This window comes from Pleurodeles waltl, chromosome 1_2 (assembly GCF_031143425.1).
Source record: "Pleurodeles waltl isolate 20211129_DDA chromosome 1_2, aPleWal1.hap1.20221129, whole genome shotgun sequence".
In the NCBI taxonomy this organism is placed as follows: domain Eukaryota; kingdom Metazoa; phylum Chordata; class Amphibia; order Caudata; family Salamandridae; genus Pleurodeles; species Pleurodeles waltl.
In genome coordinates, this window is record NC_090437.1 from 689,685,363 (window position 1) to 689,703,266 (window position 17,904).

At 45.1% G+C, this 17,904-nt stretch overlaps 1 protein-coding gene across 2 annotated transcripts in view; it reads right to left on the minus strand.

The window, feature by feature from the left end:
- The window catches only part of IQCM (IQ motif containing M), a 1,478,261-nt gene that overhangs the window by 1,423,448 nt on the left and 36,909 nt on the right, over window positions 1–17,904 (minus strand). For both annotated transcript variants that reach the window (XM_069242635.1, XM_069242634.1), the window contains exon 3: window positions 6,696–6,731. In XM_069242635.1, the coding sequence (XP_069098736.1) occupies window positions 6,696–6,731 (36 nt within the window). The remainder of the gene's footprint in view (window positions 1–6,695; window positions 6,732–17,904) is intronic.

Consider the following 17,904-nt stretch of genomic DNA (forward strand, 5'->3'; position numbering starts at 1 on the left):
GAAACAAATTTAAAGGCATCCTCACTGATCATTCACCTTCCAAACTCCTGCATGTTTATTTTGGGGGTGCTGCAGTTCCTCCTGCACTCCTACTTCCAGCACCTATGGGCAAACCTATTTCCCCAGATATACTATGTTAGTGGCCCTAACTGACTACATGCTTTCCCACTAATGCAAATTTTGCATGCCCAAAGATTGCAGACATGATTTATTGATTAAGGTGGACCCTAAGCTACACGAGGTAGCTATGTAAAGACGGTTATCTTGCTGGGGGGATACTTTTTGGGGAGCTAATCTTCAGAGAACTTGGAATGTTTGTTACAGCATTCACTTGATTGGGCAAGGTATTTGTCACAAAGGTTTGTAGCTGGGGAACAGGTGAGGCAAGAAGAGCTCGTTCTGCTGCTTTTTCCACGAAGTCCCCAGAGAGGCCAAAGGCCAGGCAGGTAAGCCAGTGGCAGGACCAAAGAAACTTTGGAGCTTTTTCCCTCACAGAGGGTATGAATTGAGACTGAGAAGGCGGTGGACAGCCCTCAGAAGATTTCACAGATGAGGACTACCCTTTTTCCCAAAGGCATGAGATCACCAATCAAGCTTCTGTATTGCAGAAAGTAGTTGACTTAAACATAGAGTTCTATGACTCATCCTTGCAACTATACAAGCCCCAGCCACTTGTATTTTCACTGGAGCACAGTGTACTCAAAGACAAAGAGATAGCAGAGCCACAGACAAAAGAGGCACTTGGAAGGCCCATCCTCACCCAAGGTGTACCTTGAGCTACATTTTCCTGTAGAAAAGAAGGACAAAGGTTATCAATCAGTCATCAACCATGGAGAGCTCAAAGAGGGTTTGGGTCACCAAAGTTTGAGCAGCAGGGTATTAACCTCCTTCATGATATCATGTGTCCTCTGACCTGGATGGTGGAAGCTGGTCATTAAGGATGCTTACCTCACTGTTGCCATGGTCAAACCACTATTCATCTGTTGAGGCCAGACCATGGAGTCTGTAGCCTTCCCATTTGAGCTTTCCTTAACTCTCTGGTGATCCACAAACTTAATGTGATAGAGTCCCTGTGGTCGAAAGGCCTCAGGCTGATTGTCTGTTTGGATGACATTCTGATGATGATCAGTGCCACAAACGTGGATGAGGCACCTGCATCTGGTTCTGGGCCTCCTCCAGGACCTCTGGTTTGTGGTGAATGAAGAGAAGCCAGAATTTCTTCTAGCCCAAATCATGGCCGTCTTGTGTTTAGTTTTAAATGGGGCAACAATTAAAAGAGCTCAGGGGGGCTCTATTGAAGGACTGAATCGCACTGCTTCAACTAGCAAGACTAGCAGTGATCTTGGTCACCTCCATTCAGGTAGTCTTCCCAGGCCTGCTTCATTATTGATCTCTAAAAGGACTGAAATATGCCCACCTGCAAAAGGATTTGACATACTCAAAGATGATCCTTCTGTCATCTGAGACAAAGGCAGAGATACAGTGTTTGGTGGTGATCTCTAGATCCATGCCAGATCTACTAAAATCAAATGTCAGTCAGCTCATTGCAGGGATATATCTGTAAGAAGAAAGTGGTCCTCATGCAGTCTCACCTCCACATCAACTGTTTTGACCTTTTAGTAAGATCATTTGCAATCAAATGTCTGACAAAGTACAAGGTGACATATAGGGTGCGACTGAAGATGGAAAACATCTCAGAGGTTTGATATATAAAAACACTGAGGGGTAGACACTCAAAGATAATGGCAGGCTAGCCAGGGGTTCCAGCATTTCTGCCTAAACAACCATATTTAGGTGACAGTGCAATACTTGCAGGCCTGGTTAAATTTGGCCATGGATGGGAATTCAAGATTTCTATCGGATCCCAGTGAGTTGAAGTTGCACACATAGATCTTTCAAATGCTCACAGTAAGATTGGGGTTGATGCAAGATAGCCTTATTTGCCTCTTGGCGTACCCATTGACAGATTTTTCAGTTGCCTTGAGACCTAGAGGAGGAAGCAATGGACCCCTTATCGCTTTTCACCAGGATCATATAAGCAGCAGCACAAGCAAAGGTCAACAGGTAAATCTGATTTTGGTGACATCATTATGGAAACAGCAGGTCTGGTTTCCAGTCTTTCTGAAGCTGTCTTTGGATTTTCCGATGCTCACTCTCCTTCCCAATCCCAAATACTCAAGATGAATTCAATGGGATAGGTTCAGCAGTTGGTCAATGAAGGCTTCCTGCACCCCATGGCTTGGACGATTTCCTGACCAATGGATGACTCCAGGAATTTTCATCTCAACAGGAAAAGTCCATCCACAGAGCCTGGGCTGATGACATAATTAAGCAGTACAAGTCAGCATGGGGCAGTTTGTCCAGATGCTGTTTGGGACGGGGACTAGGGAACTATTAATTCCTTTTGTTGCTGATTCAGCAAGTCATATACCTTAGATGGAGTCCTTGCTGGTGAAGCATATATTAGCCTGCATTCTCATTAAAGGAATATGTTTGTCTAGACCCCAGGAACCCAATAGTCCCAGTTATGGAAAATTAATGTAGTCCTTAAATCTATCATATTGGATGCACATCAAACAACTCTCTAGGGTCAGACTAACACTGTATGGTGCCTTGCAGGAAGGTTTCAAATTTGTGAACACTAGAAAGGTCTGGCAGCATATTTACTCCAGAGGGAGTACCTTTCACTGTGGCCAAAACAACGAAGTCCAATACTCATGCAATTTTATACCCAGCATTTTGTGATGCGTTATGTGTTGTGTTACTGTTGGACCTGGTCCTTTTTGCAGGGTCACCACAAACTTTTTGCTTCCTTCTCTGACCACTTGGTGTTGGCTCTAAGACTCTGATCACTTTACCACTGCTGATTAGTGCTAGAGTGCAGGTGCTCTCCCTTCTAAAGTTGGTATGATTGGCTTACACCTAGTTGGCACATCTAATTCACCTTTAAGTCCCTTGTACAGTGGTACCTCTAAAATCAGGCCCTGTAAATTAAATGCTACTAGTGGGCCTGCAGCACTGCTTGCGCCACCCACAGAAGTAGCCTTTCAAACCTGTTGCAGGCCTGCGTGCACAGTTCACTGCCACAGGGACCTGGCATCTAAATATACTTGCCAGGCCTGGAACTCCTCTTTTACTACAAGTAAGTCACCCCTAAGGTAGGCCCTAGCTAGCCCTGTGGGCAGAGTGCCATGTATGTATAAGGCAGGACATGTGCCTGGTTGTGTGTCCTGCCCTGGTAGTGGCAAAAAGTCTATTTGGTTTCTCACTGCTGTGAGTGCTGCCTTGCTCATAGGATTGCTTTGGAAATGCCCTGCCTTATGTTTAAGGGGTAATGTCTGATCTATGAGAGGTAGCGTAGGCATGTTTGGTATGGTTGTAATGGTAGTGAGAAATGCCGCTTACTAGTGTAGGTGGATTCTTTATTACCATTATAGAAATGCCACTTCTAGAAAGTGAGCATTTCTCTGTGCTTATGGCTCTTGTGTTTTGAAGCTTGAATCCAATCCACGTCTGGGGCAGAGTGACAGAAGTGCCTTGTGTATACTTTTCAGGCAGCCTGTACACAGGGAGTGTGGAGGTGTCACAGAGGTGCATCTGTACACTGAATGGTCTTCCTGGGCTGAGAGAAGAGGAGGTGGGGAACACCTGCATTTGTAAAGGCTGTGCCATGGCCTCACACACAGGGCTCATTTACCCCTCACTGATGTCTGGAGCTTGTTCTGGAGGAGAGAGGGGACACTCCTAGAACCAGTTGGAACTGGTTGGAACCTCTTCTCTCCCTCTTTGTAAAAGCTTGTGCAAAACTGAGTATAAGTACAGGGGGTTTCCCCCATGAAAGAGAGACACTTTTGGACTATTAACTTGGACCTAGAATGCTCCTGGAGGGACTCACCAGGAACCGCCTTGGACTGCTGCTGTTGTGCTGACCTGTGACCTGCTGGGTCACTAGGAAGAACTGCCTGACTGCAACCCTTTGCACTGGCCTGTTTCTTAGGCCCTGCCACCCTGTGCTCTCATTTTTGTGGTCTCCAAGGGCTGGGTGCTGCGGGCCTGCCTCCTGCAACTTTATTTCTTAAAGCGCCTGGTGAGCACTGCTGTGCCTCCTCCTCCCCAGCACAGGAGAAGGAAGGAAGCACTGCCGGCCAAGAGAACCGAGCGCAGCCGAGGCGCGCTTGTGAAAGTGCCCCTGGGGCACAGGAGAGCTTCTGGCAGTGCCCCTAGGGCACAAGCAGGAACTACTTTCCGGAGGATCACCACCACAGGCCGAGTTGGGAAGTAAGCGCGTCTCTCTCTCTCTGTGGGAGACCCACCAACCAAGGGCTTCATTAGGCCAGGTGCCTTCTCTGAGCTCTGGAGGGCTCAATACATGCTCCAGGAGGAGAACACCTCAAAAGTGAACTGCTGCTTTCACTGGAGGCAAGCGACTGCATTGGAGCTGTGCCCAGCACAGAGGGTGACGCCGAGAGGTCACCTCGTCGACTTGGGCAGTGTGTGGGCCTCCCCCCCAGTGACAGCCCACCTTTTGGGGGACATCATAGTTGGAACCCTTGCTGTTGTTGTGGCTCATGGGCGAGGTGGCAACCTCATCAAAGGTACAATACAGTTTATTTTTATATATCTTGGTGTTGTGTTTCCTTTGTGGTGTGGATAGTGCATCACATGTATTGTGTGGGTTGTGCAATCACTTTACACATTGCCTCTGGAATAGGCTTGACTGCTTGTGCCAAGCTACTTGGGGGGTAAGCAGGGGTTATCTTGGGTGTGTAACTCTCTTACCCTGTCTAGAGTGGATGGGTTCTGCCTGGCTTAGGTGTATACCCTAGCCTAGCCAACCAGAAACCCCATTTCTAACAGTCACAAATTAGGAGAATATGACCATGGATGTCAAACCTGTAGGCACAAGCAGCTGCTTATCTCCATCAAGAATCCCTTTCGGCTGGTTTCATTTCCAAAAAATACTAGATGGCTTTTGGTGCATCCTGGCAAACGGGTGAATTATTACCTCTAAAGAAGCAATGGTATTCAAGCCTTTGTTTTGGGAAACTGCCTAGAAGATATCTTGGAGGTGGTGGATTGGTTGAATAATTCAATCTATAAAAGGTTGTGGGAGTAGCTTTTTTGGTGATGAGGACGCTTTAAAATGCATAATCCTCATGTCCGGTCCAGACACAGAAGGACACATTTCTATATCAACATAAAGGAAAGTTACAACTCTGTTATGGAGAAGTGTAAATACATAAAACGTTTGGAGATGATGTTATAACAGAATCTCCTCATTTTCTAAGGCGCAAAGCAAAAGCAGGAGTAGTGGGAATGAACAGTGCCGACACTGGAAGGGCTTACTTCACTGGAAGAATTCTAAAGAACAGGGCTATTTCATATCTGATGTTAGCACTGTGTTGTTGAAATGCCTATTCTCCCTTAGAACTCTGGGATGTGTAATTTATGATTTCAAGCTTTTGTAAAGGCTGCTCAGTTGATTACATTAAGAATTAAATGAATAATTGTCACCTCCTTGCCCTCAATAAAAGTGAAACTCTCCATTAAGTGAGCTAGGATTTTTTTAATTAGCCATAAACATGTTGACAGCTGATTCAGGGCACCAAGTGCGGTAAAAGGAAGGCCTCGGGCCATGTTCCATATCTGAGTTGCAAAAATACACTAGTATTTAAAGAAAACAACTGAAAGTTAACATAGGCTCCTTGAGCTTTATTACTGAAAGTGTTCTGTCGGCAGCCTGTACTAGCTTTACTTTCTGCAGAATAGATGGCAGTTTTAGATAGATGGCAGTATTGTCTTACCACACGTTTGTAACTAAAGGTACAGAAACATAATTAAAGTTGATAAATGCCATAGTATTTAGACATGAGGGCTCGCCAAACAGTCTCACCAACTACAAATATATTGTATTTCTATGTTGTCTGAAGAAGCTGGTTTAACATTATCACAAATCATCTCCCTAAACATATTTCGTTAAAAAAATAATTCCCGGAATTTCTTTTACAATAATTTTCTTTTTCAGTGACCTCTTAGGCCAATTTTACAATAGCACTCTATGGTAAAAAAAAAAAAAAATGTTGTAAGCATTTGAAGATTAGTTCTGGATCTGTAATAATCCTTTCTTTACATCTAAATGAATAACAAACATAACAATGTCATCGATCTTCAAACATTTTAAAAAGATTGCTTATAAGCTATATATTTCACTGGCTGTGAGTTTAGCGCGGTAGATGAACACACAATGGTATGCTGGCATAGGTTCCTCCCGTAAATATTGTTTACTACAAAGAGTTTTAGAGCTATGAACATTGAAAACAATGTGTTCTAAACCTTGCATATAAAATACAAAGTGAACAAAAATATGATACATTTAGGTAGCGATTTAGAAAGTGACAATTTCGTCAAAATAGTACAATACATGGAAAGATAAGATTGTTGCAAAATATGTTTTGGTAACAACATTTTAGCAAACAATGTTTAAGAAAATGATCTTAACAGTTTGAAACCTGTAACCAGTTCTTCTAGGCATTTTGGATGTTGCACATATGCCTGGACATAACACGGAGAACACACGGATTTCTCCTGTGCTGCTTTTTTATTAGGGAGTGTACTTTTGATAGTAAGAATAAAATGGGGCTAGGGACTGTAAAACCGGATCAACAAGAAAATAGAGAAAAAGAGCAATATCTTACCATTGTGTGGCTCCCTTCCTGCTCTTTCCACGCACACTGACAATGAGAAAGAGAGTAAGAAGAACAATGTTAATATCAATGTTAGCTCACATTATGCCTGCTTTGCCACTTTCTTGCTGAAATCTTAAAGCTTGAATTAAGGTTTGGTGGGCCGCTGGCCATCCATCAGAGTAGCAGGAGGACATTATGGACCTCATTATGAGGATGGCAGTCTTGAGATCACCAGCCTCGCGGTGGTGGTCAGGACCGCCACTGATGTGCCACATTATGACCCTGGTGGTCATATCACCAGGGTACCGCTATCTCCGCAGGGATCGATGATCCCGACGGGCTACCGGAGGTTGGGATCAGCCAGGGCAGCACTGAAGTCAGCACTGCCCTGCTGATTATGACCTGGTTCTCCATCAGCCTTTTCATGACGTATAAGCACCATAAAAAGACTGGTGGAGACCAGTTGCAGGGGGGGCACGGGGGCCATGCACTGCCCATGCACTTGGCATGAGCAGTGCAGGGGTCACCCTGCACAGCACCCGCGTAGTGCATATTGCAATGGTGCTCATGCCCCCTGCAGGGGCAGCATTGCAGCCGGCTTGATTATGAGCTGGCGTCAATACTGCAGCCACTATCCAGCTGGGCTGATGTGCGGAAACTCTTGTTTCTGCCCATCAGCCCAGCAGGAAAGTTGTAATGGGTCTGGCAGGGGGATAGACAGTATGGCGGCAACCTCCATGTCTGAAGTTCGGTGGAGGGTAATCCCGTTCACCGAACTTCTAATAAGGCCATATGTCTGCCAGCCTGATTGGCCACCACCTGCCAAATTTAGAGATCACCATCTCTGTATCTTCAGAGAAAAACCATAGTCACAGCAGATTGTCTGAAGGTACCAACGTTTTGGTGGATGGCTGCCATGAGTTTTGAGAGTCATCAACCAAACGTTTTGTTTTCCGAGAACTAACTTCCAAACTGGGAGTTTGTTTTTGAAAAGTAAATATCTGCTGACCCCCACATCCAGGGAGTTTTTTCCCTGGGTGTGAGGATCAGTGTTTTAATTTCTCTGTTCATCACCGCAAAGTTTGACCTGGCAGTGACAGACAGAAAAAGGACATTAGTCAGTCCACCCTAATTTGGGAGGGTTGTGTGAAGTCTTTATTCTGACAGCCAGCACTCCATGAGGTCATCAGATTAAGCTTTCAATCAATGGAGCTTCAGGGCGAGACCAACAGAAAGTTGCAGTCCACCTTCCTCTAAATAGGTCAGGCAGACAGAGCTCGAGGACAGGGTACTCCACCATGTTTGTCAGAGTACCCTGTATGCTAAGTTCTATATCAGCACTAAAGTGACACCTTGACTGGTACAGGCCAGAGAAAATATTTAAACTGAAATTACAGCTTCCTCTTAACCCAAAAATCTGACTTCAACAAACTAGGACTGGTTGGCTTTATCACTGTTTGAAAAACAGCCTCATATAAGAATGCAACATGGTTTGAAGGCAGACTGAATAAGTACAATGATCATAATAATATACAGGGCGTAGGATTAACCACTGGCACGAAACAGTTCTCAGGATGGCAAAACAATGGTTTGTACCTGAATGGTATCTCTTTGGCTAATTAATAGCATATTTTGGAAAGCTGCATGCATGTTTTCCAAGACACAAGTAAATTGTTTGTGCTAGTAGAATAAAGAGCTGTGGGTGGACATTGAGGCTAAAGTAGATAGTTGTTTAATTGCAGAGAAAGAAATAGAGAAGGTGAGAGAGAGAGTGACAGAGGGAAACTGTGTGTGTGTGTGTGTGTGTCAGAGAGAGAGTGGAAGAGAAAAATATAGTGACAAAGAGAAACAAGAGGGAGAGATACAAAATGGACCTCTCAGCACTCTTCCAACAGGAGACATTAAGCAAGACAGGCTGTTACTCTATCATGAATACAACAATGTTCCCTTACTCTTAAGACAAAGGGTCTAATTACGAATTTGATGGACGGGAACACCCGTCTGCCAAACTCCCAACAGGTTGACCACCACTGTAGTGGCAACCTCCCGGCCTGACCCATTATGAATTTCCTGCTGGGCTGACGGGCGAAAAACCAAGATTTGCTCTGGCTGATTGCAACCTGCCATCAGCCTCTTGGGATCAAAAATACCGGCGGAGTTGGAGGTACCCTGGCGGACAGACCGCCATGGTCGTAATGTGGGAGTCGGACCGCCACAGCAGTGGTGGTCTAGACCGCCACCTCAAGTCTGACGGTCTAGTGACCGCCAGACTCGTAATTAGGCCCACGGTGCATAACATTTGTTTTTATTGGTCTTTCAATCAGCTGTGGCCATGGGCACTCGTAATTAGGCACACAATGCCTAACATTTGTTTTTATTGGTCTTTGGATCAGCTGTGGCCATGGACAGTCTTTTCTCCTTGGCACGGTGAAATGGTATGTGTGATGGCTCCTGGACCAGACAAGTGACTCACTGCCAGCACAGTAATTTCAAACACTAGAGCCCAACACATATGCTTTCATATTCAGGGAAGAGAAGAGCAGTTAGAAAAAGTTAACTATAATGGTGGTTCTCCAGCATTGGTATCCTTCATAGATTCACAGGCTTAAATAACCCCCATGTTCAAGATAAAAGTCCCATTATAAAAGTAGTTCTATGTTAAACATAGCTGAAAGGCTAAAACGATGGCTTCTTAGTAGCTAAGTAACATCATTTAAAATTAAACAAACATCAACCTATCAGTGACAACCTGAAGACTACACCCTGAAAGGCCACTATCCTCCAGATTTTGCATAGCACTTGTGTGAAGCTATAATGCAAGCAGGTGAGCCTTTCGTAGCAAGAACGATGGGTTACATGTGAATCTATGAAGGATGCTAATAATGGAGAACCAACGTTACAGGTAAGTAACTCTCTTCTACAATTCTGGATCTTTCATCGACTCACATGCTTGCAGCAGAATAACAAGCAGTACATATTAACAGAACATAGCCAACGGAAGGAAAAATCTTAGAGAACCACACCTTATTGATGACGTAACACTTCTGGCCCTCTGCTGCATCTTTTTGTACAGTCTCAACTAGACAGGAAAGTCTTGTAATGTATAAATTCTTCCTTGTTGTTGCACTGCATATATCGGTCAATAATATTCGAGCAAACAGCACCTTCTAGTAGAATGAGCTGTTACTTTGCTGTGTGATTTGTTGCCCACTTCTATAAAGCAGAATACAATTGCAACTGTAGCCCATCTGTCTGTGCCCTGTTGGAAAATGGCTTACCGCTTTTCACGGGTTTCCAACGGTGGCCAAAATCTAATCTGACTTCCTAGACAGAGTTTTAGACATCTTTGTTTATATATATGATGCAAGTGTTGTAAATGTGCCTTTTCTGCAGGGTTTCCCAGAACATAAGCAGTGCTAACCAGTGGTAAAGTGCATGTGTTCCCCTCTTTAAACATGATCAAATTGGTATACCGCTGACTGGCACATTTCATTTATTAACATAGCCCTTGTAAATGGTACTATATGTATCCCAGGCCTGTAAATTAAAAGGTACCAGTGGGCTGCAACACTCATTGTGCCACCTAGTACAGTAGTCCTGTAAAGCATTTTTCCATGCCAGCCACTGCAGCCTGGATGTCCAGCTTTAAGCTGCCATTATGACCTGTCGGAACATACCTTTCGTCAGGCATAAACCTTGCTTTTTAATACTTGTAAGTCACCCCTAAGGTAGGCTCCAAATGCCCATAAAGCAGGGTGCAAGATATTTAAAACATGGGACATGTATAGTCAATGTTTTGCATGTTCTGGTAGTGCAATAACCTACAAGATCGTTGTTCATTGTGCTAATGCTGGCCCACCCTTAGGTTAATAATGGTTTACACTATTAGATTTATTAAGAGCTAAATTCAGTTTGGGAGTAGCTAGAAAGCTATAAATAGGGTTTAAAGACTCATTTTAATAGTAAATTGAAATCCAAATTAATGGTCAAGTCGTATTATGGATTGCTATTTTAGAAATTACACTTTCAGGAAGTTGAAATCAATCAATCAATCAATAGATTTATAGAGTACTGCTGATCGCCCCAGGGGATATCCAGGTGCTGGGGTTGTCACTGCAGGCTAGTAGTTATTACTCAACCAGCCACGTTTTGAGCTTTCTCCTGAGGGCAATGAGAGTGTGCATGGTCTGCAGGTGGGGGGTTATTCAATATCTTGCCAGCAAGGTGGGAGAATGCTCGTCCTTTGCTACAGCTGCATCAAATTCTGGGGACTTGGGCAAGGGCTGTCGATCATAACTCCCTGCTCTGCATTCTGTCCATCAACTGTTCTTTTTGCAATTGTCACCCCAAGTAGGAAGGGTATGCCCAGACGTGGGTCCCGTGCTCACTACGCCACCACATTCAAGCTAGCCTGGCTGAAGAGGGGCGATACCCCGAAACCAGTCCCAGGATGCTTGTTTGTGGTCCAGGGAGGACCTGGTCTGGCAGTTCAGGCTGGACTGTTCCCATGGTCAAGATTGATTTGCATATGGCTGGGTCCAAACTGGAATGGCATAGTGAGCAAAGAAAACTGATGGATTAAACCCAGATCTGTGACTAAGGAGTGAATGTTTGATTTCCTCTGCATTCCGTCCATCAACTGTTCTTTTTCCATTATTTCCTATTGCAGGGTTTTGCATTATCAGTGGGTAGCCGTGTGTGATGCTGGACTTGCTGTAGCTTTAAGAAGCAGCAGACTGTTTTGGGTCCTTTTTGGCTGTAACTTTGGAAGTGCACTCTGTGCATAGCAATGGGCTTAGTATTTTATAAATGTGTGAATGTCCCTCCACAAACCACTGCCTAGCCTCCCTAAGTCCCTTCAATTTAGTAGCAGCAGCTTTGTCCAGCCATCACCGGTCGCTCCCACATTCACTACAAAGTAGTCAACTTACGTATGCAGTGATCTCCACATAGAAAAGATAGGCGAGGTAGAGGTGGAGATTTACACTAGTGGGTTTGTGAACTTAATTTTGTAGTAAGCAAGTAGTACTACTATAGTACTACCTAAAACCTACAAAATGCAGTTTCTAAATCAGGCCCAAGGTGTTCAGGAGCCAAGTGTGATCCTGCAGCAATGATGGGTCTAAATTTTGGATCTGGCCATGGGCTCTGATCATGCGCTTTGCCATGGGGTCAGAGAAATTTCTGAGAGTAGAATACGTTTTGTAAACCAAAACAGACATGACCATGCTAGTGTGATTCATATTAACCAGCAACGTTTCCTCTGCATTTTCACTACCACCTGTGGAATTAAGGAAAGAGTTAGAAATGTGTACGCAGAGGTCTCTGTCCATGCGATTGATAGAGCGTTCCACCACGACCCTGGTTACCTTTGCCTGCTTGCTTATAAGTGGTATTTGAAATGTATATCTGTTGCGAAAAGAATGATCTTTGATCTGCACATTCTGAGCGCCTTCTTGATCTGGCCTTGATTTATTTCCAATTTGTGACATTCGGGCGTACTGTGACTGAGAACATCTGCCCACTTGTTGTTCTTCCCCTTAAGCACACTGCTGACAAGATGTATTGAATTGCGCAGTTTCACAGAGTCTGTGCTTCCTTCAATAACTCTTTTGATCTGGTTCCTCCTTGTTTCATTACATAAAAAATTGTAGGGTATCGTCGGTGAGTATCAAAACTGGAGACGCTTTCAGTCTCAGTATAACGGGCTGAAGGCCTGAATGCACTGCTCGGAGCTCCAGAAGGTTTACATGGAAGCGACTTCCTTCCTCAGTGCATTTGCCACTGACATTCAGCAAACTGAGGCCCATATTTATACTTTTTGACGCAAAACTGCGCTAACGCAGTTTTCGTCAAAAAAAATAGCGCCGGCTAACGCCATTCTGAAGCCCCATGTGGGCGCCGTATTTATTGAATGACGTTAGCCGGCGTTAGCCGCCGGCGCCGTCTGGTGTGCGTTAAAAAAAACAACGTACACCAGGCAGCGCCGGCGTAGGGGGATATGGGGCTTGGGCGTCAAGAAATGGGGCAAGTCAGGTTGAGGCAATTTTTTCGCCTCAACCCGATTTGCGCCATTTTTTTTCACTCCCAACCCCCATAGAAATTACTCCTGTCTTAGCAAAGACAGGAGTCATGCCCCCTTGCCCAATGGCCATGCCCAGGGGACTTCTGTCCCCTGGGCATGGTCATTGGGCATAGTGGCATGTAGGGGGGCACAAATCAGGCCCCCCTATGCCACAAAAAAAAAAAAATAATAACACTTACCTGAACTTACCTTAATGTCCCTGGGATGGGTCCCTCCAGCCTTGGGTGTCCTCCTGGGGTGGGCAAGGGTGACAGGGGGTGTCCCTGGGGCATGGGAGGGCACCTCTGGGCTCCTTCAGAGCCCACAGGTCCCTTAACGCCTGCCTTTTGCAGGCGCTAAAAAACGGCGCAAAAGCGGCCGTACGTCATTTTTTTTGACCCGCCCACTCCCGGGCGTGAATTTTGCCCGGGAGTATAAATCCGACGCACATGCCTCGGAGTCGATTTTTTAGACGGGAACGCCTACCTTGCATATCATTAACGCAAAGTAGGTGTCCACGCTAAAAAATTACGCTAACTCCATGGACTTTGGCGCTAGACGCGTCTAACGCCAAAGTATAAATATGGAGTTAGTTTTGCGTCAAAATTGCGTCAAAAAAAACGACGCAATTCCGGCGCAAACGGAGTATAAATATGCCTCTGAGACCCTTCGATATATTGGACTATTTCAACCACCACACTAATCTGCCTTTTACCTTTGTAATTACATCCATCCTTCTGCAAGCTACGGAATGAAATCAGTGGAATACAGGAGATCATGCCTGAAAAAGTGTTTGAAATGTTGTACTGTAATCTGTTTTTTGGAACGTAGTTGGGTCACTAGGTCTTACCAACTGTTCCTCTGAGGAGAATGCATATCCTTTTCTTGTATTCAAAAATGTTCCCAGACATTAAATACTGCCACATTGATTTACTAAAGAAGTTCCTATGTTGACTATCAGTCTGAAACTGTAGAATAAGTTCAGACATGCTTGTCTTGAGTTTCCGACCAGACTGAAGGATGGACTTTTTACCAGCCAGTCATCCAAATATGGAAACACTTCATCGTCTTGTTACTTTAAGTGTACTGCAACTAGTGACATACATTTTGTAAATATCCTTGGTGCTTATTTCAGCCCAAAAGGCAGTACTCTGAACTGAGATTGGCTGAGGCAAATGGAAATATGCAAACAGGCAGCACCTTGCAGGTGCAAGGTGGTCATAAATTCTGATCCTCTTAACAGGTGAAGGGTTTTCTGCAAGGATACCATCCTGAAGTTTTGTTTCTTGAGGAAAATATTGAGCTGCTGCAGATCTAGAATTTGTCTCCATATTCCTGCCCTTTTCCTAATTAAAAAAACTAAACAAGACTAAAAAACCCTGAATTTTGCTGTGTTTTGCGAGCTCTTTCTACAACCTTTTTTTTATAATGGAGAATTTTCCCTTGTAGTTTTTTTCTGATGGAGATCCTGCATTCTGATTAGTGGTGTATTTAAAGGTATTTAGATAAACTCTGGAGCATGACCTTTCTTCACTAGTTGGAGTGCCCATATGCTTCTAGTGTCATGTTCCAAGCCTCAAAACAAGAGGAAAGTTCCCTCCCAACCGCACAGGGTTTCTTGGTGACTGATGTCTGTGCTACATCATTGTCTTCTTCTAGTATCCTGTAATCTGGATTGTGTAGCAGTCTTTCATCTTCGTACAGATCTTGTATATGACACTGATGGCAGCCCCTACTGAAGCTGATGTTGGGAATAGTATGTTTGATAACTGTTGAAACCCCTCTCTGTAGGATGGCTGTGAACTCCCTCTGTAAGGACAGAAGGGCTGTTTTTATACCTTGGAGCACCTCATCAATGTGTTTGCCAAACAAAAATTCGCCATCAAATGGCATGTCTGAATTTGTACTTGTACTTCAGGCCTAAATGAACTGCATCACAGCCATCCCTGCGTTCTTCAAAAAGCCACTCCTACCAATTTGCATCCCTGCCTTCTTCAGACAGACGCTCCTACAAAATTGTCTAAGTCCTGTGGTCGCTCTGTCCACAGACACATCTATGATCGCAGCCAATTCTGGTGCTTTCTCTCTCTCAGAATACCCAATGCCTCCTTCGTATCTTCCAGTCAAGGCTCAAAAAGAGGAGCTGCATCATCCCCATCTCTCTGTCAAAATGACCAAGAATATGCAGGGGCATTTGCAACTCTGATGATTGTTGCTGATGTGGCAGAAACTATTTTTCCAGTATTGTCAAGGCATCTGTCTTTCCATTCAGGGGGTGCCGTACAGGGAGTGGAAGGCTTCTCTGATCTTCTTGCACATCTTGCATGATTACTAAGTCACCGTGTCCTATAAAGCATGGTGGTGTACTGTCCGGTGCCTTGTCATTTTTGTCCACTTCAGGGACCAGTGCAGATATTGTCACTGGATTTGGACCAGTCTTGAGAACTTTGTTTCTTTTGTGGCAGATAACTAGAATTGACCTTATGAGTTGTTAGGTGCATCTTTGAAGTCGTATAAAAAAGCATTCTATGTCCTTAACTTTAAGCAGTTAATCAAATTGTTTAGCGGCCCTTTCAATAATGGTATGTGATATCATCAGGCAGACAGTCTACAGGCAGGGTTGTGTTGGAGAATTCGTGTGTGGTGGAGGCACATAGTCATTCAATGCTGGCATTCTTGGTGAGGAATGTCTTCTGTCATGTGGTCATCTTCCAATGTGAAATGTGTGGATCAGTGCAAGTACCACAGTTGCATGATGTGGTGTTTGTGCTGGTGATACAATCTGTGCAATTTGTTTAATCACTTGAGGTCTAGCAGTCACTCTTTGCTGAGTCTGACTTTGTGTACCATTCTGTAGTTTCTTATCCAGAAACCACTGGCAATAGTCTGCCATTATTAATCCTTAGTCTCTCACCAGTGCTATTGATATTTGAATAGTTTCTTGCCTAGAGCAGATGGGTGGTCATTACGCTCTTGGCGGTCACCTGACCGCCATAGCCGGAGTGGTGGTCGGTCCACCGCCAGACCGACGGTGAAGGCCAACGTATTACGGCTTCAGTGGTTTGGCTGACGAAACGCCACTTGTACCACCAGGGCAGTCGGACCGCCAGGCTGGAGGTCAGCATCTCCGGCCTGGTGGCAGCAGTGAGACCACCGGCGGTATAATGACCAGGTAGACCACCAGGCCTTCCATGGCGGTCGCACCACCACAAAAACCCTAGCGGTAACGCACCCGGCAACAGGAATCTCCATTCCTGTCAAGGGCACCCTCCCCCCAGTTCCACACATGCACGCACCCTCCTGCCCACTTCCACGCACAGGCACGCACCCTCCCCACCCAACCACACACAGCTATACACACACTCGCACTCACACATACGCACCCCCTCTGCAATCATGTACACACCCACCTCATCCATTCAAGCACTCCCCCACCGCATACATTCACGCACTCCATCTCTCCACATCCATTCAGGCACTCCACCTCTCCGCATTCATTCACGCACTCCCCCATCGCATCCAGTCATACACTCCACCTTTCCGCATTCATGCACACTCCCAGACACCCCCATTCGCATTCATGCACACTCCCAGACACCGCATCCATTAACGCTCCCAGACACCCCCATTTGCACACATACACACACCAGAACCCCCATTCATGTTCATGCACACACCCAGACACCACATCCATTCACGTACCCAGACCCCCCTATTTGCACACATACACACACCCAGACCCCCATTCGCATTCAAGCACACACCCAGACACTGCATCCATTCATGCACCCATACACCACCATTTGCACACATACACACACCCATACACCCCCATCCGCACACATACAAGCACCCAGACACCGCATCCATTCACGCACCCAGACACCACCATTCGCACACATACACACACACACACAGACACCCTCATCCGCACACATCCACACACCCAGACTAGACATATCCACCCAATCCTCTAACCCCCCCCTTTCGGACGATCAATTTACCTTTTCTGGCGAGGTAGTCGTCCTGGAGGGGATCAGTCCTGGTGTTTTACACCGCCAGCACTGCACCGCCAACAGCACTCCACCACTCCATATTGTATCGTAATATGGTGGGTGGAGTCTTGTTGGCATTTTGGTGGTGGTGGGCCAGGCCGACGTGGTCAGATTTTCACCTGTAAACAGGCAGAAATTCTATCTCACTCAAAATATGGCGGTCTGTTGGCAGCAGCCGCTTCGGCGGTCTTGGAAAAAGACCGCCGAAGTTGTAATGACCGCCATACTGTACTCATTGTTGGGTTCATAATACTTCGTCTGGTACGCCGCATCACGAAACCCATCATGAGTCTGCACATTAGGATAGTCATGATTCTAGTCATATTCTTGACCTTTAACCTCTAATTGGCCAGGGCTGTAAGGAGAACTAAATGGTCCTTCATCCTTATAGCCATCAGAATCTAGTTACTTGGAAGGTGGATGCCATGTTATCTTCACTGGAGATGTGTGGCGTGGTGTGACTTCTGTTGGTACTCCAATTTCAGAAATAAAAGTTATTGGGACTGTGAAGCAGTCTTCAGCCACATACTTTAGATGTTTTACAGTTGATGACCAGATTCTAGGTTTTGTCGATGGAGATGTTGTCTACTGTTGACCTGACAAGGCCATTGGTAATGGGCGTGTCGTGAATGGAAGCATCCGAGACGGAAGTGTCATCAGTTGGTGTCTTGTTAAGGAAGATGTTGTCGATAGGTGTCTTGTCGACAGTGAAGGTAACAGTGTTGTAAGTCCACTAATTCACAAATTGGGTCGTAACAGGATTTTTCTTGGTCCTTGGGTAAAGTTAATTTAAGCAGACCAATGGCATTGTAAAGTTATTTGTGTCTGTAAATTCAATATTCTTTCGCACCACTGGTCAGTGAGGGGTAACTCCACACCACAGGGTAGAAGTCAACTCCCTCCCCATCACACCTTGGGCATCTCTCGTGAGCAATGGGAAAGAAAACATTGATCCTTTTAAGGATGATTTATGCCCTACATAAGTAAGAATACTGAATTAATTTAAACCTGGAATTCCTTGATATTTTAGGAGTATGCTTTAAAATATTAGCTCAGTCTCCATCATTAAGAGGTAGCCCCAGGTCCTGCAACCAGCCAG